This window comes from Sorex araneus, chromosome 6 (genome assembly GCF_027595985.1).
Source record: "Sorex araneus isolate mSorAra2 chromosome 6, mSorAra2.pri, whole genome shotgun sequence".
NCBI classification, from domain to species: domain Eukaryota; kingdom Metazoa; phylum Chordata; class Mammalia; order Eulipotyphla; family Soricidae; genus Sorex; species Sorex araneus.
In genome coordinates, this window is record NC_073307.1 from 11,876,037 (window position 1) to 11,901,360 (window position 25,324).

The 25,324-nt window shown below is 42.6% G+C and overlaps 1 protein-coding gene across 5 annotated transcripts; it reads left to right on the forward strand.

Annotated features, from left to right (window-relative positions):
• The first annotated feature begins 1,004 nt into the window (after positions 1 to 1,004).
• Positions 1,005 to 22,913, forward strand: METTL14 (methyltransferase 14, N6-adenosine-methyltransferase subunit). 5 transcript variants are annotated; one of them, XM_055141783.1, is made up of 11 exons: positions 1,005 to 1,188; positions 2,899 to 2,987; positions 3,775 to 3,862; positions 5,978 to 6,037; positions 6,391 to 6,478; positions 7,010 to 7,100; positions 8,362 to 8,503; positions 10,970 to 11,062; positions 13,400 to 13,516; positions 14,674 to 14,884; positions 17,645 to 22,913. In XM_055141783.1, exons 1-11 carry the CDS (start codon positions 1,123 to 1,125, stop codon positions 17,944 to 17,946), a joined length of 1,347 nt encoding a protein of 448 aa, XP_054997758.1. In that variant the 5' UTR covers positions 1,005 to 1,122; the 3' UTR covers positions 17,947 to 22,913. The 5 variants fall into 5 exon arrangements, with proteins under 5 accessions (XP_054997758.1, XP_054997759.1, XP_054997757.1 ...); XM_055141784.1 differs by having other exon boundaries at positions 3,814 to 3,862; positions 5,957 to 6,037; XM_055141782.1 differs by having other exon boundaries at positions 1,006 to 1,188; positions 5,957 to 6,037.
• The last annotated feature ends 2,411 nt before the right edge of the window (positions 22,914 to 25,324 follow it).

The window sequence follows — 25,324 nt, forward strand, 5'->3', positions numbered from 1 at the left end:
AAAAGAGCCTGGGCGGAAGCTGAGGCAAGTCTGCCTGGACGGAGAAATCCCGAGAAAAATCTTATTTTTAAAGAGTAACTTTGTGGATCGGAGGCATTATTTTGGGGTCAATCTTCGCGACTCCGTGAGGTGCCAAATCTGAGGCTCGTGGGTAAATTAGGTTTCTTTCTTTCTTTTTTTTTGTCCTGCCACATTCGGGGCGATGCTCAGGTTTCACTCCGGGAGGTACTCGGGGCCCATACGGGATGGCGCAGATGGAATCCGAACCCGAACCCGAACCCGGGTCGGGCGCGTCTGAGGCAGACCCTCCCCGCTGTTCTATCTCAAGCCCCGTCATTCTTGGACTCACAAAACTTCCCTGACTGGAGGTGCTGAGCACCAAGGCCCAAAACCAACTCACCACACCAAAATAATAATAATAATAATAATAATAATAATAATAATAAAAGTAATAATAATACCAAATCAAAGGGGTTTCCCGGCGGCGCCGGCGGGCGCGTTTTTACGGATAAGAGGGAAACCCGGAGGGCAGACACTAAGAAGCGCTGAGGTGGACAAGAGCGCTCAGGGAGCAAATGATGCGTCAGGGTGACAAGCCAGATCGAATTTGGGGGTTTCGGTGAGGGGGAAAAAAAAAAAACCCAAATCCCCAACCGCTGGTTTGACGTTTTTCCAGCAGGGCGGACCACTGAGGGACTGGGAGGGGGGAGGAAGGAAAAAATTGGCCCGTTCTGAGGAAACAGCGGGAGCACGCCACGGGGAGTCTGAGGCCGCAGGGGAAAGGGCGGGCGGGCCGCACGCCCCCGTGGCTGGGCTCGGTTCGAATCCGCGGCGACAGACGGGCGGAGGGGAATCCCCCATCCCCGGCCGCCGGCGACGGCCCCTCACGCGGCGCTATCCCGCGGCCTTCGGAGGAGCGGCGTCGGCGAGGAGGCGGGACTTCCGGGATCCGGGAGCCACTTCCGGCCGCGCCGGAACTAGCCACTGGGCCAAGCAGCGGGCGACCCCGGCCGCCGGCCGCTCCCGGAGAGTCGCGCGTTCCCCCGGTTGTGGATGGGAACTGGGCGGGGGTTTCTCTCTGGCGGGGGGCGGGGGGGGCGCGTGAGAACCGGGCGCTGAGACATGGACAGCCGCTTGCAGGAGATCCGGGAGCGCCAGAAGCTACGGCGACAGCTCCTCGCGCAGCAGGTCCGCGGCCCGGGGGTGTGTGTGGGGGGGGGGGGGCGGGGGGAGCTGGGGTGCGCGTGCGCGGCTGCCCACGTTCCCTGTCCCCTCCCCTCGCCCCCGACCCTTCACCCCGCGCCCGCCCGGCTTCAGGGCTGCCCAGAGTTGTGTTCACTGCCCCGTCGTGGCGCTCGGTTCCCTCCCCCGATCGCGGCGGGAGGGGGGGAGAGGGGGGTGTCTCGAAAGCGTTAGTGGCCCTGCAGGGGTGCATTGCCCGCCGTTCGCGCAACCAAACTGGGGCTTTTGCTCTTTCCGGGGTCTTCTGCTCCTGCTGCTTCTGCTCGTGGCTGAACACCCCGTCCCGCCCCGGAGAGGGTGGCTTCGTGCTGAAAGGATCCTTTAAAAAAATTATCATTATTATTATTATTATTATTATTGTTTTCCTCTCACTTTGATGGGAGCAGATCTAAAGTTTGCATTGGAAATAGTGTTAAGGCATCGGTGATTTGGATTCTGACCGCCCCTCGGTCCCCACAGCCTAGGTGCTAGTGACTTTCTCGGGAGGATTAATGCTGAGAGAGGCTTCGTGGATTAATTCAGTCTGACGCGCCAGTCAGTTGGAGCTCGGTTCGTCTCCAAGTCTTGCTTCACAGAGCAATCTTCAGGGCTTCGAGGGAGAAGGGGAGGGCTTGAAACCAGAGGCTGGCCTTTCTGGTCAGTTTCTTCAGGTCCTTGAAAATGATGGGCGGGACACTCACGAGCTGAGCTTTAATGCAGCATCGTGTTGTTCCTTTCTCTCTCTCTCTCTCTCTCTCTATATATATATATATATTTATTTTAGTAACTGCCAGTTTGAAGCCTATATTCTTTCTTCATCTGACGAAAAGATTGATAGTAGAGTGGTAAAAATTGGGGTATTGGAATCTAATCTGTTCTTGGACCACTTATATGAGTCCGGACAAATCGGAAATCATTTTTCTCTCTTTTTTAAAAAAAATAAAATAAAACGGTGGTGGGGGTGGGGGCCAGGCATATGGTGTGATGGGACCATGCGCAGTGCCGGGATGGAAGCTGAGTTAACCACATACAAGGCAAGAACCTTAGTCCCCTGGGCTGTGTCTCTTGCCGTGTAACATTTTAATGAAAGTTGGTTTATTTACTATCAGAAGAGCAAAACTTACTGTTTTTCATAGCATAATGCCTATTAATACTATAAACATTATTAGCTGGTCTTTTTTTTCTATTTTGGTGATTGCTTGCTTTATTCTTGATTATTTAGGAAATTGGACGTGGGGTATGAACTCAGGGCTTCACTGGTAGACAGCCCTTGCCTTGCATAAAGTCCTAGGTTCAATTCTTGGTGACATCCAAATAAATAAATAAAAGGAGGAGACTAGCTACAGTGAAGTGCCTTTATTTCAAACTGTAACTGAAAGCCTGGAGAGAAAATACAGTAGGTAGCAACCTGGCTTGGATCCCTAACACCACTTAAAGTCCTGGGAGCACTGCCAGGAGAGTGATCCCTGAGCACTGTTTTCATCGGGCCAAATTGTCCTTCATTTGCAGGGTATTGTTCCAGAGTGTCCTCATTTTGTTCTCCAAGATAACATCCATTTGCTGAGGAAGTGGCAATTAAAAATAAAATGACTTAGTTTATTAAATGCAGCTTCCAGCTGGCTGAAATGTCTGCACACTGTGTTGGCATCTAATTTCTTTGTTTTTGCCTTTTCACAGTTGGGAGCGGAAAGTGCTGACAGCATTGGCGCTGTGTTAAATAGCAAAGATGAGCAGAGAGAGATTGCTGAGACGAGAGAAACTTGCAGGTCAGGCAAATGATTTTTTTTTTAACAATTGTATTGATGTTGAGAAAGGAGTGTTGTTTAATAAATCTAGGTATGAAGTGTGCTGCTATGAAAAACATCAAAAACAGATTTCAGAAACATTGAGATTTCCTAGTTCACAAATTATGGCTTTTCATTTTCTCAAGATAGTAAATTCTCATAAAAAGAATTTTATAAAAATTTCAAAAATGGAATGTTCAAACAAGAATCAGCTTATGTGCCAAAAATAACTATATTTCTAAAATTGTAAGACATGGGGGCCAGAGCAGTTGTACAGAGGTAGGATGTTTGCCCTGCTCTCGGCTGACCCAGGTTCAATCCTGGGCACCTCATACGGCCCCCTGAGCACTGCCAGGGGTGATCCCTGAGTACTACTGGGTGTGGCCCCAAAACAAAATATATAAGACAAACCATTATTCTCCAAGTGATGGCCACTTGATAGTTCACGAAGCATTTTGGAATTATTTCAGTATTATAATTCGAATATGAATTTTGTTCTAGGTAGATAAGAATCTTCTATTTATAGAACTTTTTGTCAGACATCTGATAGGTGCTTCTTTTCCTCTTTTGTTAAAAAGAAGTATGGAATCATCAAGTAGATTGAGTAACTCTTTACATGATTTGTAAACTAGGTGACTAGCTAGGTATGGTTTAGTCTAGAAAATTATATTCTTGCTCTCTTTCCATGACCTGTTATTTACCATTATCAATAGAGTCATTTGTACATATTGAATATATTTGTATGTGATATTTCAGTTTAAAATTTTAGGGCATCCTATGATACCTCTGCTCCAAATGCAAAACGTAGGTATCAAGATGAAGGAGAGACAGATGAAGATAAAATGGAAGAATATAAGGCAAGTAGAGACGGGTGCACTTTGGTGGTCAAGAAAAAACCTAATTCTTCTATTAATAGATTCTTACGCAGGAAAACAAATTTGATGAACAAATTTGTTGATCTCTTTTTTGGGGGGTGGGAATGGTTGGGCCATACCTGAGGGTGCTCAAGGGCTACCCCTGGCTTTGTGCTTGTGGATCACTCCTGGTGGTGCTTCAGGAATGATGGATGCTGGGCATTGACCCCAGGGCTCTTGCATACAAAGCATTTGGTTCAGCTGTTAACTCTCCAGTCGAGAAAGTTGGAATTTAATTTTAGTTACTTATTTGGGGGACGGTATGGCAGGACTTACAGCAGTGCTTAAGGCTGGCACTTGTCAGGAGTCACCATGGATACATCCTGCTGGTTTGTGGGGAGAGGGGCATGTGCTACTGGGGATCGAACTCAGGGTCTCACCTGCAGAGCTACCGCTTAAACCATATCCCTGACTCCAGAACATTCCATTTTAAAACGTTTGAAATAATTGTCAGCATGTAGGTAACCAGGTAAATTCAGATAGTTTTATCATTTTAATGCAAGATTTATGCAGGCTAAATTATCTAAAGCTCTTCATATAATGTAAGTACTGGGCTATAATATATGAGAAGGAGAAAAATATGTTGGAAGCTGATATTTGCATCAGATTTTGGGAGGATGCAGTATTATCTTTTGCTGGGATTGTGTACTCCATGTTAACCATATAGGCTAGCATAGTTAAAATTATTTGGAGAAGAGGCCAGAGAGATTGCTCAGTCAGCTGTGTGCATGCCAAGTGGAGTGTATGCTCAATGATAGAAGTCTGCGAACCATTTTTGGCACTGGATGGTCCACTGACCATCCCTGGCTGCACCTATCTACTCCCCAGAAAAGCCTACTGTTCAGAAAATGAGTGCCACATGGCTGGGTAAAGCCATTTCTGAGGGCCAGAGGGCTAGGACCTAGCGTAAGACACTTGCCGTGCATGCAGTTGCCCATAGTTCAGTCCATGGCACTGCATATGGTCCCTTGAGCATCACCAGGTATAATAATCTCTGAGCACCACCCAATGTGGCCCCAAATAAATAAAAACCTCAGAAAACCCATAAACCATTTTTGAGAGAGGCCCAATAAAAACCCAGTTTCTAAATCTATAATTTAAATATTTAATTGAAAGTATAGACATATCTGCAGTTTTAGTGATTTTTTATACTGCTATTTTAATAACGAATGAATCGTTTCGGGGCCGGAGCAATAGCACAGCGGGTAGGGCGTTTGCCTTGCATGAAGCCGACCTGGGTTCAATCCCTGGCATCATATGGTCTCCCCAGCATCGCCAGGAGTAGTTTCTGAGTGTATGAGCCAGGAGTAACCCCTGTGCATAGTTGGGTGTGACCCAAAAAGCGAAAAAAAAAAAAAATTATAAAAAAAAAAAAAAGAATCGTTTCAGTGAGTGTCTAGAAAGCTCAATGATGCTGTTATCTAATCTCACAAATGCTTTGTGCTGTATTTTGCCATATGTTAAAGTATAACAGATATTTTTATTATTTCAGGTCAAACTATACAGCGCCCAAGATTATAACCTTCCAACCTGTAGAAATAGCAATTTCATATAAATAGCCCCATAAGTGGTCATATCTTTTTTGTTTGTTTTGGGAGCCACACTTAACAGTGCTCAGGGTCACACCTAGCAGTGCTCGGGTGACTGTATGGAGTGTCAAGCCTGGGTTGGCTGGTTGCAAGGCCAACTCTCTGGCCTGGTGGTCGTATTTTTTTATTTGAGCTAAATTTCTGTTAACTTTTGTCATTATATTTGAGATTAATTCTAATTTAGCTGTTTAAAATGTTTTAGACAAAACATTTAGCTGTAGAAACTTTATTATTAAGATTAAACTATTTTATTGTAAAAGTAATCAACTGATTGAATCTTTTGATGAGAAAGTGAAGATTTCAGTGTTTGACTTCCATGGTGATTTAAAAAGTTTGTTATATAGTATGAAAATAAAATCAGAATCTTGATTTTAAATAATCAAGGTATCATGCTACATAAAATATATGTTCTATACAAAATATACCTACTTAATCTTCCTTTAACAAGGATGAACTTGAAATGCAACAGGAGGAAGAGAATTTGCCATATGAAGAAGAGATTTACAAAGATTCAAGTACTTTTCTTAAGGTAAGTAATTTTCAAATTTTAAAATACCGCATTTCAGTTCTGTGCCTGAAAAGACTGTAAATGAATGCCTCTTGGGTTTTCAGATTTTGTTATTAAGGTATTATTGTTATAAAATACAGTTTAAGCATATTTGTGAAATATTTGAATACCTGGCTTTTTTAGGATTAGATCATGCTGGATTAACATTTTGGGCTATTGAGTAATTCTAGTTGGGGTGTTTCTGAATATTGCAACTGTTTTTCATTTTGTTAGTCCACTAATGTTTTATATAACCTCATAGAAAACAAGGATCAGAGTTAGTGTATCTGCCATCAGAGTGCATGTTGTTAATATGATTTTAACATTTTCTTCAGGGAACACAGAGTTTAAACCCCCACAATGATTACTGCCAACATTTTGTAGACACTGGACATAGACCTCAGAATTTCATCAGGGACGTAGGTATGCCAGAATTGGTTGGATATACTATCATAACTCTTGGATTACCTGCATGTAATTTGTTCTTTTTGTGGATTAAATTTCTAACAACATTATTTTTTTCCTCGATTGTTTTCTCCTGTCTATTCTCAGTAGTTCTGGTATATACTCTTTCCCTCAGTCTTTTATCCTCTTCTTTTTCCCTTCCTCTCGTTTTCTTGAGCCATACCCATAATGCTGTGGGCTTACTCCTGGCTCTGTGCTTGAGAGTGGTGCCAGGGATCGAACCAGGATCAGCCACATACAAGGCAAGCACCCTAACCCCTGTACTATCTCTCTGGCCCTGACAGCATCTGGATTTTTGCAGGCATGTGGTATTCGGGTCATGAGGTATGAAATGTGTATGTGACACATGTTAATTAACTTTTTTTAAGAGGATAGAAAAATAAACTGGGTGTGATTCTGTTTACTTGGCAGGACTCACAGCCTTCCCTGAATTCACTGACACTAATTCTAATTCTATTGAAATTTTGAATTGTCTGATTTTCTCCTCAGGTTTGGCTGACAGATTTGAAGAATACCCTAAACTGAGAGAGCTCATCAGGCTGAAAGATGAGTTGATAGCTAAATCTAACACTCCTCCTATGTAAGTGATTTTTTTTTTTTTGGTTTATTTACTTTCTGTTCCCAGTACAGATTCAAATGTAATTATTTTATCCCCTGATAGCATGTTAATCATGTTAATGCACTCAATTTCCTCTTTAGAGTTAATGTATTCATTTGAAACTCGAGTGCTGTCTAGTTTGCTTAAATTTTTTTTCGCAGTTTTCTGTTGTTCCAGTGTCTATATATTTTTTTGTAGAAAAAGACTTAGATGAAGGAAAAAAATTAAAGTAAAAATCTTAACTCAGCATTCAGAAATACTATTTATAACATTTTGAATATGATAGACACTTACTTTGAGCTATTGCCAAACAGAATATTTTCATTATCAGGTAAGAAATGTATGTGAGGGGGCTGGAGTGATAACACAGCGGGTAGGGCGTTTGCCTTGCACTCGGCCGACCTGGGTTTGATCGCCAGCATCCCATATGGTCCCCTGAGCACGGCCAGGGGTAATTCCTGAATGCAAAGCCAGGAGTGACCCCTGGGCATCGCTGGGTGTGACCCAAAAAGCAAAAAAAAAAAAAAAAGAAATGTATGTGAGGCCTCTGAACTTGAAGAATCTATTATTTCACTTAGCTTTATTTTGTACACTATATTTGCCAAGATGTATCTATTAATGATGAGAGTGGTGAAATAAGTCAGAGTGGTGAAAAATATTAGTATACTTTAATATTTATTCTGTTTAAAAATAGTATAAAGTATTATGTGCCTAAATATATGCAAATACCCTTTTAGTAAAGGCTGGTGATAATTGATACTGAGTAACTGGAAGGTCAGTTTATACAAGCTAATGAAAATTGCATCCATCTTTAGAGACTTCTGTTGGGAAAAATTAAAATCTTAGAAGTAGTTTTTGGATTTAACTAAACAATTGAGAAAAACTTAGAATTTAGATAATGGAAGGGGGCTTGAACATCTTTGTGTGGACTTCCACTATAAAAATGAAAGAACTGGGTGTGCTTGAGATATAATGACATTCACATTGTAGGGCATGTAGAAGAGATTTATACTGAGGAGACTGCAGAGATCTATACTGAAGAAAGATTTCCCCTTCGTTAAAAAAAAAGGCTTTAATTAATTAGTTCATGATTTTGTATTGTTTGGTGAGATTTAAGACATTTGTATTACTTTCTCCAGGGTATTTGAAAACATCCTGCTTGCTTTTTTTCCTCCCAGATTTGTGCCCAAACAATTGAACTGTCTACCTCTGCACCTTTGTCACATTTTATGCTTTAATACAGGTACTTACAGGCAGATATAGAAGCTTTTGACATCAGAGAACTGACACCTAAATTTGATGTGATTCTTCTGGAACCCCCACTAGAAGAGTATTACAGAGAGACTGGCATCACTGCTAATGAAAAATGCTGGACTTGGGATGATGTATGATGAAACTTTCTCTGTATTTTTCAAGTATAATCAAATATATGTCTCTTTGATAAAGTATGATTGTTAATAAGTCCCGCTCTTCCAGGGATCAGAAGTTTTGATTTATAGTACATATTGGGTCTGAAGTTTCAGTAACTTGAACAAGTTACAGTATCTTTAGTCTGATTCTACTTTGAGCTGGAACTTGACCAGTGAGTACATACTTCAGAGAAGATTCTTAGTTGCAGTCTTGGAATGGGAGGGTATTGCAATATCTGGAAACAGAAAGAACTGACAACTCAATCTGCATCTTAGTATAAATATATAAAACTTAATTTCTACTCTTCAAAGGCCTTAAATATATAAAACATAATTTCTACTCTTCAAAGGCCTTACATTAAATTATTTTAAAAAATATATATGATTTCAGTACAGTATAATTGTTACTAACTTGTTATATTGTTATATATTTCTAAAGTTAAGCAAGTTAACGTTCATCATTAATAGAAAGTCACCTGATTTTTCTTGATCGTTGAAGGTATACTGAGTCCCGGACTGTATTCGGCAGTATGCTGGACTCTCGATATTAAATGATGACTAAGACTCAGAACTTGTCCTTAGAAAGCACACAGGTTTTTTTTTTTTTTTTTTTTTTATTAATAGTTTATTTTTAATTAGTGAGTCAACGTGAGGGTACAGTTACAGATTTATACATTTTTGTGCTCATGTTTCTCCCTTACAAAGTTTGATAACCCATCCCTTCACCAGTGCCCATTCTCCACCACCAGTAAACCCAACATCCCACCCCCCCTTCCCAGTCCCGTCTCCCCCCACCCCACCCTGCCACTATGGCAGGGAATTCCCTTTTGTTCTCTCTCTCTGGTTAGGTGTTGTGGTTTGCAATAAAGGTGTTGAGTGGCCACTGCGTTCAGTCTCTAGTCTATATTTGGCCCGCATCATCTTTCCCCCACATGACCAACAACCACATTTTACTTGCTGTTCCCTTCTCTGAGTTGCCCAGAATGAGAGAACAGCCTCCAAGCCATGGTGACAACCTCCTGGTACTTATGTCTACTATTCTTGGGTGTTCGTCTTATAGTCTATTATTCTATATTCCACAGATGAGTGCAATCTTTCTATGTCTGTCTCTCTCTTTCTGACTCATTTCACTTAGCATGACACTTTCCATGTAGATCCACTTATATGCAAACGTCATGACCTCATTTTTTCTGACAGCTAAAGCACACAGGTTTAATGGGACTGGCGCATTACCCTGAAGTGATCATTGTAGTATTCATATTAGAGACTCAGTAGGTGTTGGTGTGTTCCATTAAGGATTTTATTTAAAATACTACATTGGGGCTGGAAGTGATGTGGTACTTGCCTTCAAACAAGGTCCAATCACATAGGATGCTCCTGACCCCCTGCCCTGCACCACCAGGAGTGCAGAAGTGACCCCTGAGTACTGCTTCACTTTAGATATACTAAAATACCACACTTCGTGCTTAGCTTGCAATGAGAAAGAATAGTTATCTTCATTATTATTCAGTAACATGTGGCTCACTCCTGGTGGTACTGGGGTTCAGATCCAGATAGCTGCATGCAAGGCAGTGCTCTCTCCAGGTCCTAAGGAAGATTTTTATGGGGAATGTGTGAAGGGGTATTGGGCACTCGGGCTAACTTCTAGGTCTGTGTTCAGGGGTTATTTCCGGTGGGGCTTGGGGATCAAACCACGCAAGGCTTGCACCTTACCTTCTGTACTATCTCTCTGGCCCCTAGATTAAGAAAGATGTTAAGAGTTAAAATCAAAGGTATATACAGAATGGGGTTATACATAATTAATTTTGCATTATTACCATAATTTAATGCACAAAGATAAGTTGAAGATGAAAATTGTTTGCTTTGGGTTTTGGGCCACACCTGGCAGTGCCCAAGGCATACCGTGAGTATATGCTATTCTCAAAGTTTTGAGATTTAGTTATTAAAAAACTTACTTTTTTTATGTGAGATAAGGTAAACAGATTTATCAGGTGTGTGTGGTTTTTTTTTTGCATTTCTGACTTAAAATAATCATTACAATAAAATGAGTACGTAGATTTATTTTGTAAGTCTTCTCTACATATCAGAACCAGAATGTCTATAAGCATTTTTTGTAAAGTTTCATTTTAATTTTATTCCAACTTTGAATAATTTTTTTTGTTTTAGTTTCTTATTTCTTAACCCAAATAATTAAGGGTTGCTCTCAGACTATGTCATAAAAAATTCCACTTATATATCAATGATTATTATCTTTTTATATAAAAGCAAGTATATTTATATGAAAATATGCTCATATGCATATTGTCCTAATTCAGTATAACCTAAAAACTAAACAAGTAGAACAAGAACACATCTCAAGAGACAGGATAAATCTCAGTAATTACTCTTTTGGATTTAGGATGAATGGGAAACAAAATATTTACTTTTTTTTTTTTTTTATAGATCATGAAGCTAGAAATTGATGAGATTGCAGCACCCCGATCTTTCATTTTTCTCTGGTGTGGTTCCGGGGAGGGACTGGACCTTGGAAGAGTGGTAAGGTGGCATTCTTTTCGGAAGTAGATATTTAAATTCAAAGGAAAAAAGTATAAACCATGATGTATTGTATAAGAAGCTTGAAGCTTATTCTCCTTTGGTCCTTTGTGTCTTAACTAGTAAGAAAACATTCAGAAGAGATGAAATTTTCCCAAGAGAATGCAGAAAAGGCAGTACCCCATCATGTCAACACTAGGAATGAATAAATGTAAATAAAGTTTATTGTAGCTGCAGGAAGAAAGCAGTTTAAAGATTTGAAACAAAATTTCAGCTGAGTCTTGTAAGACAGGTGTTTGCTCTACCACTGAGTCACATTTCTGGTCCCATTTTTAAGCATACTATTTGTCATACCACAAATGATCTGATTCTGATTTAATCTTGGTAATTTGATAGGTGAGGAATTTCAAAGTTGGCTTACATTGAGAAGGATCTGTACTCAGAACCTGAAATTCTGCAGTTACTTTGTAGTCTTTGTATAAATAAGTTTGCTATGTAATTGCTTCTGACATTTATTACTTTCAAGGTGAAACTAAGCCTAAATGTTCCAATTGGATGTTTATCTTTTTGTTGACACTTCCTTCAAGAGGCTATGGAAAAAGTTAAGGAACTTACTATATGTTTTCCTAGGTATATTTATATTAACCTATTTAGCTCTCATGTCTAATTTGGACTTTTCTCCGTCTTCCCAGGCGCAGTTCAGAGTGATTAGGAGTGGTTATCATATTTGTTTATGTACCAGTTTATCATATTACTTTTTTATGTACCAGTTTATCAGATTTTGGCTAAAAATTAGTACAGAGTAGTTCAACATGAGAAATACTTGTGACTTGTGGCAGTTATGATAGTCAATATCAAGAGCAAAATGAACGTATTGTAATTGGAGTGGAGGTTGATCTTGATATATCTTTTTTGAAATAAAAATTACATTATTTTGCTCTTTCCAACAATAAAAGCATATGTCTTACGGAGCAGGGCGCTTGTAGAGACGTTAGGGGGTGTGCCTTGAATTTCCCCGCCCCAGGTGTGATCCCCAGCACCACGTGTCCTTTTGGGCACTGCTGGGGGTGACCTGGCCACCCCATGGGTTGCTGGGGTGGCCCTGCGGGCTCCCATCCTCAGCTGGACAACCTGATTTGTCAGGAATAGCTGGGAGTGGTCCCTTGGCTCCCCGAGCACTGCTTGGAGCACCCTCACTGGCTTTCCCAGCTGGCCTTTTCACCTGTGCTTGACTGTGGTGCTGCACGACCTATGTCCCCAAGCTGGGGGAAGGACTGTGTCCTCATGGGTCTGCTCGCTGCCGGCCAGCTCCTACATATGTGATGCTGCCCACGTGCTGTCAAGTGGCTAGCTGATGTTTATTCTGTGTTCACATAGTGACTCGCGGACACTGTGGTTTAAATTTCTCTATTTCTCAAATTACTTACGGCTAAAAATTAGGTTTTTATGAATAATGTATAAATAAATAATAGAATTCTAAAATGGACTTTTTTGAGGTTATAGGTATTTAACTTAATAAAAATATTCGATGAGATTTATCTGAAAAAAGTTATCAAACATTCTTGACAGTTTTCTGCTTCAGCTATCTTTTAGCTACATAGTGATCTTTTATGTTTCTTTAATCTTTTATGATTAAACAGGAACCAAGTGTATATGTGTGAGTGTATTTATATTTATGTGGACCAAGTATATATATATATATGTGTGTGTGTGTGCATATATACGTGTATATTTTGTATATATACATATATTTTGTTACTTGTTCAGGCACCATGGTTTACAATACTGTTAATGGTAGGAATATTTTTATAACTTTTAAAACTCACTTTGTGTTGTTCACACGGATACTGTATTAAAGAATTGGAATATTACACGATCCTTTTAGTGTTCTGGTAATGAAATGTATCAGTATTCAAAAAACATATATTTATTCTCTGTAGTGGCTGTATATCTTTAGGCTCATGATTCTTCTTAAGATTCTGGTGCTAAAAGAAAAAAGCTGAAGCCACTAGTTCACAGTTCTTTAGGAATTTTTGTCGGGGCTGGATAGGAGGCCTCCCACGGAATGTTCAGGAGGAGGCCTGGGGGCCAGCTGGATCCGTGATTTCATGGAAGAGCCCAATGATGTCAGGCTATTTGGGCCCTGGTTGTGCTCCAGGCCACTCTCAGTGGTGCTCCAGGCCTCCCGGGACTGCACCGGCCAGTACCTGGGTGCCAGGTGCAGCAGTCAATCCAGGATCAGCCACATGCAAGGCCTGTGCCTTCATCCCTCTCTGGCCCCTCCAGGAAGCTCAGTACTGTTTATTATTATTAAGGAGTTTTAAACTCTTTCATTTGCAGTGTTTACGCAAGTGGGGTTACAGGAGATGTGAAGATATCTGTTGGATTAAAACTAACAAAAACAACCCTGGAAAGACTAAGACGTTAGATCCGAAGGCTGTCTTCCAGAGAACAAAGGTATTGCCTTCACTGCTTTGTTTTCTTTGTTTGCTTTCAAGTTTTTCCAAATTACTATTTAATTTATAATTAATTTTGGTAGAAAGGTTCTTTGCTTCGACATAGAGATTTACAGTATACATCCAAGTTAACTTTAAATTATTATTTTATTTTTTTTATTTGGGCTGTAGCGATAGCACAGCGGGTATAGGGCATTTGCCTTGCATGCGGCTGACCCGGGTTCAGATTCTTCCTTCCCTCTCGGAGAGCCTGGCAAGCTACCCGTGGCGTACTCGATGTGCCAAAAACAGGAACAACAAGTCTCTGGTTGACTTGTGTCCCCTCGAGCAAACTGAACAGTGGGATGACAGTGCTACAGCGCTACTTTTTTTATTCTCTGTTAGTTTAGCATCCACTAAGCTGCTGAAATTCTAAGTAAGACACAGAATTTTGGTATCACTAACCCCCCAGAAATGATCCCTTTCTCCAAACATAGAAAAAATGCTAGCAGCAAGACTCTAAACTGGTCAGCCCAGCGGCATATTTCTCTTTTCCTTCTCTTTTCCTGCACGGGAACCTGCATTTTAACCCTTGAGAGCCTTGGTTTTCACGACGGCCCTGCCCGTATCAGACTGACAGTTTAGGGAGGAGTAACGAGCAGGGGCGCTAACGTTTTACTCTATACTCCCACAGTCCAGACTAGAGAAAGTGTTTTTTGTTTTGCTTTTTTCGAAGGGAAATTTGAAAATTATTTATTTTTTCACATTTAGTTACGTGGAGTATTTTGATGTCTATATCATGCTTAAAAGTTCCCTCTGCAGGCATAAGGTTTATCTCTTGGGTCTGGTTTTGATAGGGATCACATGAGGCCCTATAGAATATCATATTAAGATTCCAAGTTCATGTCTCCGTGACTGATGAAAGCAAGTTGCCACTTGTCAAGTATTGCAGCAGCAAAGACTCCCTGAAACTCTATGGTGCCCCAGGCCGGTCCCCTGGGCGTCTGCCCACATCTGGAGATTCAGATTTTTCCAGTGTGGTTTTTGTCCATAGAACTGTGGGCTCATGATTCAGAGAAATGAAGAATGTCCTGGAGTGGAGGCAGCAGGAATGTAGAATGTTTTCAGGAAGTGGCTGGTGATGAAACGGCTCATTGGTCCGCTCTTGCCCTCCCCCAGGAACACTGCCTTATGGGCATCAAAGGGACGGTGAAGCGGAGCACGGATGGCGATTTCATTCACGCGAATGTGGACATTGACTTGATTATCACGGAAGAACCAGAAATTGGCAACATAGAAAAACCTGTGGAAATTTTTCATATCATTGAACATTTTTGTCTCGGGAGAAGACGTCTTCATCTGTTTGGAAGAGACAGTACCATTCGACCAGGTAGGATAACAGAGAAAGCAAACAGGCCTTTATGGGGAATCCCTTCTCGTGGGTGGGACAGTGCTCGGGATTGAACTCTCAGCCCCAGCCTCGACCCTGTGCCTCGCGGCCCTCGGGCTTGCATGGCGGGCTCTTAGCGCGGAGCTGTCCCTGGGCTTGGAAATGGCCTTGCTCTGCTTTGCTTTTCTTTGGGGGCCTCACCAGTGGTGCTCAGGGCACTGGGTGTGGTGCCTGGGTACTGAGCCCACATGCAGCGCAAGTGCTCTATTCTCTGTACTCTCTCTCCAGCCCCGAAATGTCTTTCTTGATCTTAGAAAGCCAAGAAGCGATGAAATGTCGTTCTTTACTCTTTTTCTTTTGAATTCCACTTTATCTGATCTTTCTATTAATTTTATCTGTTTAAGTTTTCTTTTGGTTGGCATTTGCACGGCTTACTTCTCTCCTTTCAGTCTTCCGTATCCTTACACTTAAAAGGCCTGGCTGATTTTTCATTTAGCTTATTTTTACCTTTGAATGGGTTTAGCCCTTCTGTACTATAATTCCTGGTACTATGCACCCTCCCTTATTGTTTCTTTGGGTTATTTTATTATTCCATTTTTCTTTTCTATTATATTTCTTGTGTTGTTCCTTCCATGGTTATCGTGGAGATGGTTGCATGCATCCTTTAAACATAAATTTGGATTAAAAGAGTGCATTGATTGATAATCCAGGTTTTTTCTTTGATATTGGGGCTCTACCTAGCAGTACTAGGTGCTGCTCCTGCCTCTGTGCTTAGAAATCACTCTTGGGGTACTGGTAGGAACATACACAGTGCCACATTTGAACTGGAATTGGCTGTGTGCAAGGCCACCCTAACCACTGTTCTCTATCTGCGGCCCTACCTTAATATTTTTAACCCAACTTTTTTCAGTGTATCACTTAAAAATGGGTACTGTATATGCAGTATCCACACAAGTACAGAATGAGTGTTGAGTTATTTAGATGTTCTTTGCATATGTACATGAACGTCTTGTTTGGAATTTTTATGCTAAATTAACTTTATATATGAAGTAATATTTGGGTAACAGCACTTGCGGCAGATAAGCAAAAATATTTCTTCACTGAGTTGTGAAGATCATTAGGGATTCACATTGTGTCCTCCAGAAAATGTCGCTGTTCCTACATGCTGAGTGTCAAGATTATGGCTGCAGCATTTGAGGAAATATAGTGCAGATTTTTCTCTTTGTAACCAGTTTATCTTACCCAAATAGTTCCTGGGTCTGAGAATAATCCCCAGTGGCAACTGCTCAAGGTTGACAACTTTAAAGAAAACAAAAACTGAGGAGTACAAGCAAGTATCAGATGCTAATCTTTTAATAACTGAGCTACCAGTGCAAGTACTTAAAAGACAATGTTGAAGAGGAAACAAGATTCAATCTCATTACCTCCAAGAATGATTTCTACATATTTTGTTTTTTGTTTTGTTTTGTTTTGGGGGCCATGCCCAGCGATGCTCAGGGCTGCTTCTTGGCTTTGCACTCAGGGATCATTCCTGGTGGTGCTCAGGGGCCCATATGGGATGCCAGGGATCGAACCTTGGTTCTCTGCTACCTGGCAAATGCTTTACCCACTGTATTGTTCTCTGGCCATTCTACATATTTTGTGGTCCTTCTGAGCAAATATTTAAGTGTCTATATAATCGTAGTCATTCTTTTTTCCTTAGTTGTCAACTATATTTCTGTATGTTAAATGATTAGCATTTTATAGATTTTTGGAAACATGACTTCTTCAGGTAGTTGCACAAGTAAATGGAGATCCTACTTAATTTTAGCTTTATGGTTTCAGCATGCTCTTCTCCGTTCCTTTAGCTCTGCGGACTTTCCTATACATTCCTTCAGACAGACTTTCTGTTCCAACCGATCTAGGTTTCTGGGGTGAGCATTTATTTTTGGCTTGTAATCTACCATCTAATTCTTTTGTTCCTTCCTGGAAAACTGTCCTTTTGGCTACAGTAACAGTCGGAAAGTATAACCTCGGTAAAATGATAGGTGTTAGCCACCTACATCATAGTAGCAACCTGGAGAGCTCTGCTTCATTATCTGGATGAAATCCTTACACATATTCTTTCCCTTAGTGGTATTTTCAGGTATATTTCTCATAGTATCATTATGCACGAGCACATTACCTAACTCATACAATCAGATTACCGCAAGTCAGGCTGTGAAAGGATTAAAACTCTGTGCCTGTCACATATGCGGAAATCAGGCCGTTAGGCTTTTCGTGATCCCTCCCTCTGGAGACTAGCGAACTGGTCAAGGAAGGACGTTCTGGGCAGGAGGGCCGGTTTTCCTCTGCGAGGATCTGCATGTTTGATTGTTGTAAGAAACCGGCAGGAAACGTGCAGACTATTGTTTTTTATGAACTGTCTCGTTTGCTGCCTTGCAATAGCGTGTGTGCTGCGTTCCATACCACGCGCGTGCCTCATCCCGGAGGAGGTTGCCGGGGAAACTGAGAAACTCAGTTTCGGAAAAACTCAGGTGCGGAAGGTGCACTTGATCCCCAGGTACCGCCCTGCTAAGCAGGGAGCACCGTGCAGTTCGCGGGGAGCTTCCCCTCCGCTCTTGCCAAGCCCTGTTGCACTCTGCAGCGTCGATGCCGTTGCAGGGATGCTCAGGAAGGAAGAGCCTGTAAACCTCACTCGGGCTCGGCATACAAAGCCGCCTGCTCCCTTCTCTCCTGTGGGGGGCTGCAAACGACTCTCTCCCCCCGCCCCCCGTCCAGGCTGGCTCACCGTGGGACCGACGCTGACCAACAGCAACTACAACGCGGAGACGTACGCGTCGTACTTCAGCGCGCCCAACTCCTACCTGACGGGCTGCACGGAGGAGATCGAGCGGCTCCGACCCAAGTCGCCCCCTCCCAAGTCCAAGTCGGACCGGGGCGGCGGCGCGCCCAGGGGCGGCGGGCGCGGGGGCACGTCGGCGGGCCGCGGGCGCGAGCGGAACCGCTCCAACTTCCGCGGGGAGCGGGGCGGCTTCCGGGGGGGCCGCGGGGGCGCGCACCGGGGGGGCTTCCCGCGGTAGGGCCCGCACCCCGCCTGCACTTTGCTTCGTTGCTCCAAGAGGCTCGCCCGGCCGCCCCCACAAGCCTGGGGGGGCGGGGGGATGGACGAGTCCTGCAGCCTTTCGTCCCCCGCGGGTCACTCACGGGGGTCTCTTGGGTCTCAGACACGCTGGTGCTGCCAGTCCCCGTGGGAAACTGGCTCGGGTCCCGCAAGCAGCCTGGAGTCGGGGCAGAAGGGACGTTTCTGCCCGGTGCTCTAAAACTCAAACTCTTTCTTTTCTCTTTCTCTCTCTCTTCTCTTTCTCTCTCTCTCTCACTCTCTCTCTCGAACATTTGACCTTAAACTGATATTTGGGTGCAGAATAAACAGCCCAGCCCGGAGGTGGTGCTCCTAGGGCCCGTGGTGGATGCTCGCCTGTAGCCAGGGGACAGACTTTAAAAGGGGGGGTGGGGGGGAGGTGGAGGAAGCCAGTCTCCATCTCAGTCTCTACTTAATCGTGCTTCCGAAGAGGCGAACGCTGACAAATATCCAAGTGCAAGAACTTCGGTGTGGGCATCACCTTGGATCGACCGTCCAAGAAGTTTTCTTTTTCTTCGCGAAATAAAAGCCAGGCAGCCGCCGAGACACCCGGTCCTCAGGGGGTGTGGCGGAAGACAGTCCTTGGAGATGAGATGGCATGCAGCTTTAAACACAAGGAACGCAGGTTTAAGAAATTCCCACGGTGACATTTCAAAGTGGGATCTGCGGGCCGCCTTTTACTGAGGCCATCGGGGCGGTGTTTGTAAGGAGCTGGCTTTGCAGATCAGTATCTGAGTCTGCTGTTAACTTCTCTTTCTTTATTGCAACTCATGTCTGAAATGAATTTGATGAATGAAATGCCATTACTGTTCTTGATAAATATATATTTTTAATTTGTGTATGATTTTTGTACTGAAATGTTAGAACTCTGAAATGTGGAAGTCTGTTCTCCGCCCGGGAATTACCATTGTAATCAACTGAAAAAAAGACTGATTTAAGATCAGACTCACTTTTTGGCCTGTGAGACAATTTAGTGGTTGATCTGTGCTTCTCACAGGCTCCTATGAACACCTCCAAGAAGCTCTTGTACCCACTAGGACTTCGTTTGAAGAACTGAATTGCAGAAATAGAATTGAGACCCTTAAAATACGATGACTTGCTCAAGCACCATTAGGCTTGGGTTAATCTGTGCCATTTGTAGCATGTTCATGCTTTTCTGATGTATCATTGCTGCCATTTGTGTCCATTACCACTTGAGCCATTGGAAACGTGTCTGGCTGGCCGTGGCTGATTACCATGTGCTGTGCATGCCAAGCCCTGGGGAAGTGGGGGTTCCAGCAGGTGGGGTCTGGCTTGGCTTGGTAGCCGGGTCACGCCCCCAGAGTTACCTAGGAAGCACCGCTGATTCTGAGTTGCGTAGAAGAGCTCCCTGTTCTGAGTCGTTAGCTCGCAAGGTGGACACTTCAGCTCCCCTCGCCTGCATACCCTAAAGCCGAGCATGCCAGGCCTTCGCTTCCTCTTCAGCTCACGGGGTGCCTGTGGCATTCCTGGCATTCTCTGTGCTGCCCATGACAGATCTGTCATGGCTCGTACTCGGAATTCCTTTGCATGTTTTAAAAATCCTTCGCTTCTTAGTTGCTAAATCACAACATTCTGATGAATGACAGCACCTTACTTTGTCTCTAAACTGTTGTTCTGGGGCCAGAGCTGGCTGTGCTCAGGGCTTGCTCCTGGTCGGGCTTAGAGGACCGTATGGGGTGCTGGGATCCAGCCCGGCCCAGGCATGTGCAAGGCAAATCTCTCCACCCCCACAGCAACTTATTTTTAAGCTGGTACTGTTTTCTTCCTGGACTTAGGCACATACAAAGTGGTCTTAGAAGTACAGACCCAGATTTTTGCTCATTTGTTAATTCTTTATTATAATTTGAAAAAGTGATGACTTAGTTGAGACCCATTCAAAATGGTAGTTTTGACCTAAGTATTTAGTTTTTTGTGAGCTATTAAAAACATAAACCATTACTTGCAAGAAAGGCCTCTCAGCCCAAAAGCATCTTTGTGTCCATGTGAGACTTTTAGCATCATCCTCTCTTGATGTTGGACTTCAGGAATTTAGCTGTAGCCTGGGTCTCAAGCAAATATAATTGGTTTTGAAACTACAATCTTGGCTATCCAAGGGGATCAAATGTTTGTCCAACGGAACCCACTAAAGATTCTGTTTCTAGTGAAGCCACATTGTTCCTGGTTTTAAGACCTCCATTATTTGTTCATAAACTTTGCTAGTTGCCACAGAGAAATCTACCTCATTTAATCTAGAATATTCTCTTGGTATTGGAGAGAAATGTTCAGTTTGAGTATGTGTTTCTGCCTCTGTACTGGAGATGTTGATAAGGAGTTAAATGCAGTAAGGTGGGTTTTTTACAAGAATACTTCCAAATAATTGGGGATATAGAGGTCAACGATGTGAAACACAGGCACAAAGCATATAATGCTAATCAGCAAAACATCTATGCAATTTGTTTTATAGTAAATGACTTAACTTTTTTCATTGAATTTTATGTAAAAATTAAACAAGAATATTTGTTTTCAGTTCCTTTCTCCCATTTATCATCTGTACCTTATCAATTTTGATGCACTCCTGAACAAAGATTCAACCTTTTGTGAATAATGTATTCTAGAACCAGAGGAACATGGCATTGTTGCTTAAACTGTATATTCTACCTCTGTAACCTTGAACAGCACTTCTTTCGCTCTGTGGCCCATAGCAAATGGGGAAACTGCATCTATGGTAAGAACTGACAGTTTGCTTTTCTCTTAACACCTTTGACAACTTTAACCCTTTGTGGCAATATCATTGTTTGCATAGGCCCAGTCAAATGGGATATCTTACTGAGAGATGACAGAACCGAACATTTGTCATATTGGCTTGACTTAAGCTTCAGTTGCTCTAAGACTGACCATAAATCCTAACACCCCCAAATCTGGAGGACATCGGATGGACCCCAGGGTGGGCTTTCTGATACTCTCAGTAAGACATGCGAGAGCCCAAGAGCTCAAAAAGCACATTAGTATGAGGGCAAAGACTTAAAGAGACGGCCACTAATCAGAAGAGAATGGCAGAAGTGGAGCCGCTGTCGCCCTCACGACCTGGAGGAAGGACCCTCTGGGGTTAGGCAAACCGAAACAGACTGGCCTGAGGCCTGCAGTAGGAAAATGTGACCAAATGCTTCCTGGGAAAAGCCACCTTGCTCTAACTAAATTTAAAGTTCAAAGTTATTATCCCAGGTCTTACTGTGCCTATGCAAAATAAGTCGCTTTTACTAAAGACAAATAATCTGTTATGTTAATTGTAGAGGTGGAGAGAAAAACCATGCTTCATGGTTTTGGTGGAAAAACCATATTCTTGGTCCACGGAGGTATAATAAAACTTCCAGAGAATTCAGAGAAAATCAGCCACTCCCTGTAAAGCAGGCCAGGGGGTTGGTTCTCGGAACCTAGGCTCAGTTCAAAGTTGTTGGTTTTTTTTGTTTTTGTTTTTGTTTTTTTTTTTGCTTTTTGGGTCACACCTGGCTATGCACAGGGGTTATTCCTGGCTCTGCACTCAGGAATTACTCCTGGTGGTGCTCAGGGGACCATATGGGATGCTGGGAATTGAACCCGGGTTGACCGAGTGCAAGGCAAGCGCCATACCAGCTGTGCTATTACTCCAGCCCCAGTTCAAAGTTATTTTAATTGGGGTCTTGCTAATCTGTAATTGTTTTGCCAGAAAGGACCCCCTCAAAAAGGGCAAGAATAACTTCTCATAACCTCTAGCTCTTGCGCCTGTCACCCAATATTTCTGAAAAGCTATCTATGCCCTTGTCCTACCCTCTAAGCAACGTGACAAGGGGAACAGGCAGGGCAAGCTCAGAAAATGACCCTTAAAAAAGGGACTCATCAGTATGAAATGTCACAAGGGGGACCTAGGTGATGCTTGATAATCTGATGACCTAAACCCATCTGGAGAATCTGTATGACCACACCAGAAGTTAGTCATCCTCGCATCCTCTCCTCTATTTTAGTGGCCGTTCGGCCATAGAAGGGCCCTCTATACTGAGAATACAGTTAGCCTTTGACCTCCAAGTATTATACTCATCCCCCAGACATTAGGTCATTTCTGTGTAGTCTGTGTGTACTATGCTTGGAAGGGGACACTCTTTGTGAATGAGCCTAGACCTATTTTCAACCCATAAAGAAAGCCTCCCAATACTGGGGCAGGCTTAACACTTGCTTTCATGGGAAATACTTGGACTTGGCTCACTTGGGTCCTGCCCTTCTTGGTTCCTTGGCGGAACTCTGCTTGTCATAGCTGATAGGACCTGGCCTTATAATCTTCATGTCAGGTTTATTTCTCTAGGCTTGAGTCGTCACACTACAGATGATGACTCATGTGGAACCTTGGGTAGCAGGCAACTGAGGCTTGGCATTGCCCACCTCCAGGCCTCCCTGTTCCTAAGACTCCCCGACTGCACAGGGCCCCCATGTGACACCCCCAAAGTCAGCACAAAGAAGCCAGGTAGACCCAACACCCTATTTCCTGACTGCAATTAGGGCTTCATCTCTGAGAGGGGGGAATGAAAAACGAAGCCCCCGTTTACCTTGCCAGCTGCTGTGAGCAGTCCTGCTTTTGGCTGCTCCATCCGACATTTTTGACTTCCTGCGAATTCCTGGGCGTTTCTGATAAACAATTGTCCGTCATAAAGTCCAGCCCCAGAGCTTAGGCTCACAGGGAGACTAAGATACTGGACAATACCCAGCCCGACCACCCTATAGATTCCTGCGTTCTTTGATACTTGTCGACTGATAGGAAATGCAAAGGGCTTTTAAAAGGCCAACACAAAACTTTTCACTTAGTCCTATACTAAGTTTCTCCCCACATGTGGAGTTTCTTTCCCTTTCTTTTACTTTCCAATAAACTTTTCTACTTTCCAACTCTGAGTCTGAGCATCTTTATTACTCAATATTGTCATTCTTGAAAATAATAACCTGGGAATCTCTGTCTCCACATCGTCTGCATCATAAGCATGATTTAAAACTGTGTATAAAAATATCACTATCACTGTATCACTGTCATCAAGTTGTTTGTCGATTTATTCGAGCAGGCACCAGTAACATCTCTATTAACACTCAGCCCTGAGATTTTAGCAGCCTCTCCTTACTCGTCTTTCCCAATGATTGGAGGTTCTTTCAGGGTCGGGGAATGAGACCTATTGTTACTGTTTTTGAAATTATCAATTATATTTATATTTTGAAATTATAAATTATAAAAATAATTTTAAAGAAAAATTTAAGATCTATATATCTTTTCTGCTCATCAAATATTCTAGATGACATTATTACTATTGCAAAACTTGTGATCCCAACCTGCTAAATAATGTACAAAGTCTCATACTTGTGAAAAATAGAAATAATTTATAGTCATAAACAATTTTTTTAATCCAGTAATAACATGCTAATGTAATAAAACAACATTAAGAATTGAGGCCATCACTCAATACCTCTATTGCTAACCACAACACCCAAAAGGAGAGAGAGAGAACAAAAGGGAATGCCCTGCCACTCACAGAGGCGGGGTGGGGTTAGGGGGGCAGTGGTTGGGGGGGTGGGAGGGATACTGGGATCATCGGTGATGGAGAATGGGTACTGGTGGAGGGATGGGTACTTGAGCATTGTATGACTGAAACACAAGCATGAAAAGTTGTAAGTCTATAACTGTACCTCACGATGATTCACTAATAAAAAAAAAGAATATAATGAATACAAATAAAAAGAAATAAGGAAAAAAAGAATTGAGGCCAGAGTGATAGTACAGCAAACAGGAAGTTTGCCTTGCGTGCAGCTGACCCATGTTCAATCCTGGCACCATAAAACCAAGAGTTATCCCAGAGCATCACTGGGTATGACAACCTCCCACCACCCCTATGAAATAAAAACCCAAGTAAAAAAGTAACATTTAAAATTTTTATAATATTTATATTCAAATGAACCACATAGTACATAGCCAAAAATGTCTTGATTGAAAAATCTCACCCACTTTGGGTCTTCATGCTTGTTTTCCTCTCTGCTGGCATATTCACCAAAACTGCGTCACCTGGCATATCATGAAGTTTAAGAAATTGTGCTCTAGTTGTAGTGGGTGTCCGGGATTGTATTTGCCCACTGTTGCCTAGCCTGAGAACATTCCTGAGATTGGCACCGTTCTTCCTACAACTGCACCCAAGTTGAAACCTTCCAAACTTCCCTGCCCTGCTGCCCCGCCCCCTTGCAGAAATCACTCAGCACCCAGCCCTTGGAAAATCTACCTCAATCTACCTTGCCCCCACAGTGGCACCCAAGGGTTCTCCCGCCCCCTGGATCCTGTCATTGCCCTGCAAGGTCTGTAACACCCGCTTGGGGAAACTGATCTCAATCCCTTGTAGGGTCTTTCTACCGAGCATTGTCCTGCTGGTTTCATTTACAGGTGCTGGTTCTGCACCATCTTTACGTGAAGGAAGGTGTGTGCTTGGGGTGTTAACGGAGCGCTGGTGCCTGGAACGGAACACACCTCTGGCGGTGCCCATCGAAGCACCTTCCCTCACAGGCTGCGTACTATAGGAGCCTGAGTCCATGCTTGCCTTTTGCCCTACTTCAGATGCATAGAAACCAACTCCTTGAATTCTTCTTTATCTTTTATGAAAGGCGCATAAATAATAATGTGCCAAATGTATATATACACATATATACAAAAATGTATATGTATATGCATTTTTAAGTACCTGTTGTCCCCAAGAAGCATCTGCATTTTTTTTTTCAACAGAAGTTCAGGATCATGTACATCATCTTGCTAAATTCAGCCAAGTGTATCTGAAATATCTCACCAGTGAGCTAAAGTCAGATCTTAATCCTATCAGTACATTTGTTCTGTTCGATTTCATGGCTTCAATTAATTTATAAATAAACCTCACAGGCCAAAGGTACTTCATCACTTCAAGCCTATGTCTTCATCTGTGTATAGGACTGATGAGAAGATGACGGATGCAGTGACGAATAAACACAAAAAAATTAGTGATGCAGTTCTTAAGCTCTTCTTACTGGCATTCAGTTCCTTTTAGCTCTTGGTATTTATTTGTTTATAGACTGGACCACTGAGCTGAGGGCAGGCACAGAACAGAGGTCAGATTCCCCAAAATCACTCTCTAAGGTTTTATATATTCACAAAGTGATTTCAGGTAGTCTTGTTTATGTTCACAAAGACATGTTAGAATTTGGTTTTATTTAATGCCTTTCTCAAGTCACACTATTTCTGATTTATTCCCTAAATTTATTTACATGTAACTTTCCAACTTTCATAAAAATAGAATTTT

Coding starts and splice junctions, on each gene's coding strand:
- METTL14 (XM_055141782.1), top strand. CDS start 1,123: ATGGACAGCCGCTTGCAGGAGATCCGGGAGCGCCAGAAGCTACGGCGA. Junction 11,063..13,399: donor GACTGGACCTTGGAAGAGTG/GTAAGGTGGCAT, acceptor TTTCATTTGCAG/TGTTTACGCAAGTGGGGTTA. Junction 14,885..17,644: donor AGACAGTACCATTCGACCAG/GTAGGATAACAG, acceptor CCCCCCGTCCAG/GCTGGCTCACCGTGGGACCG.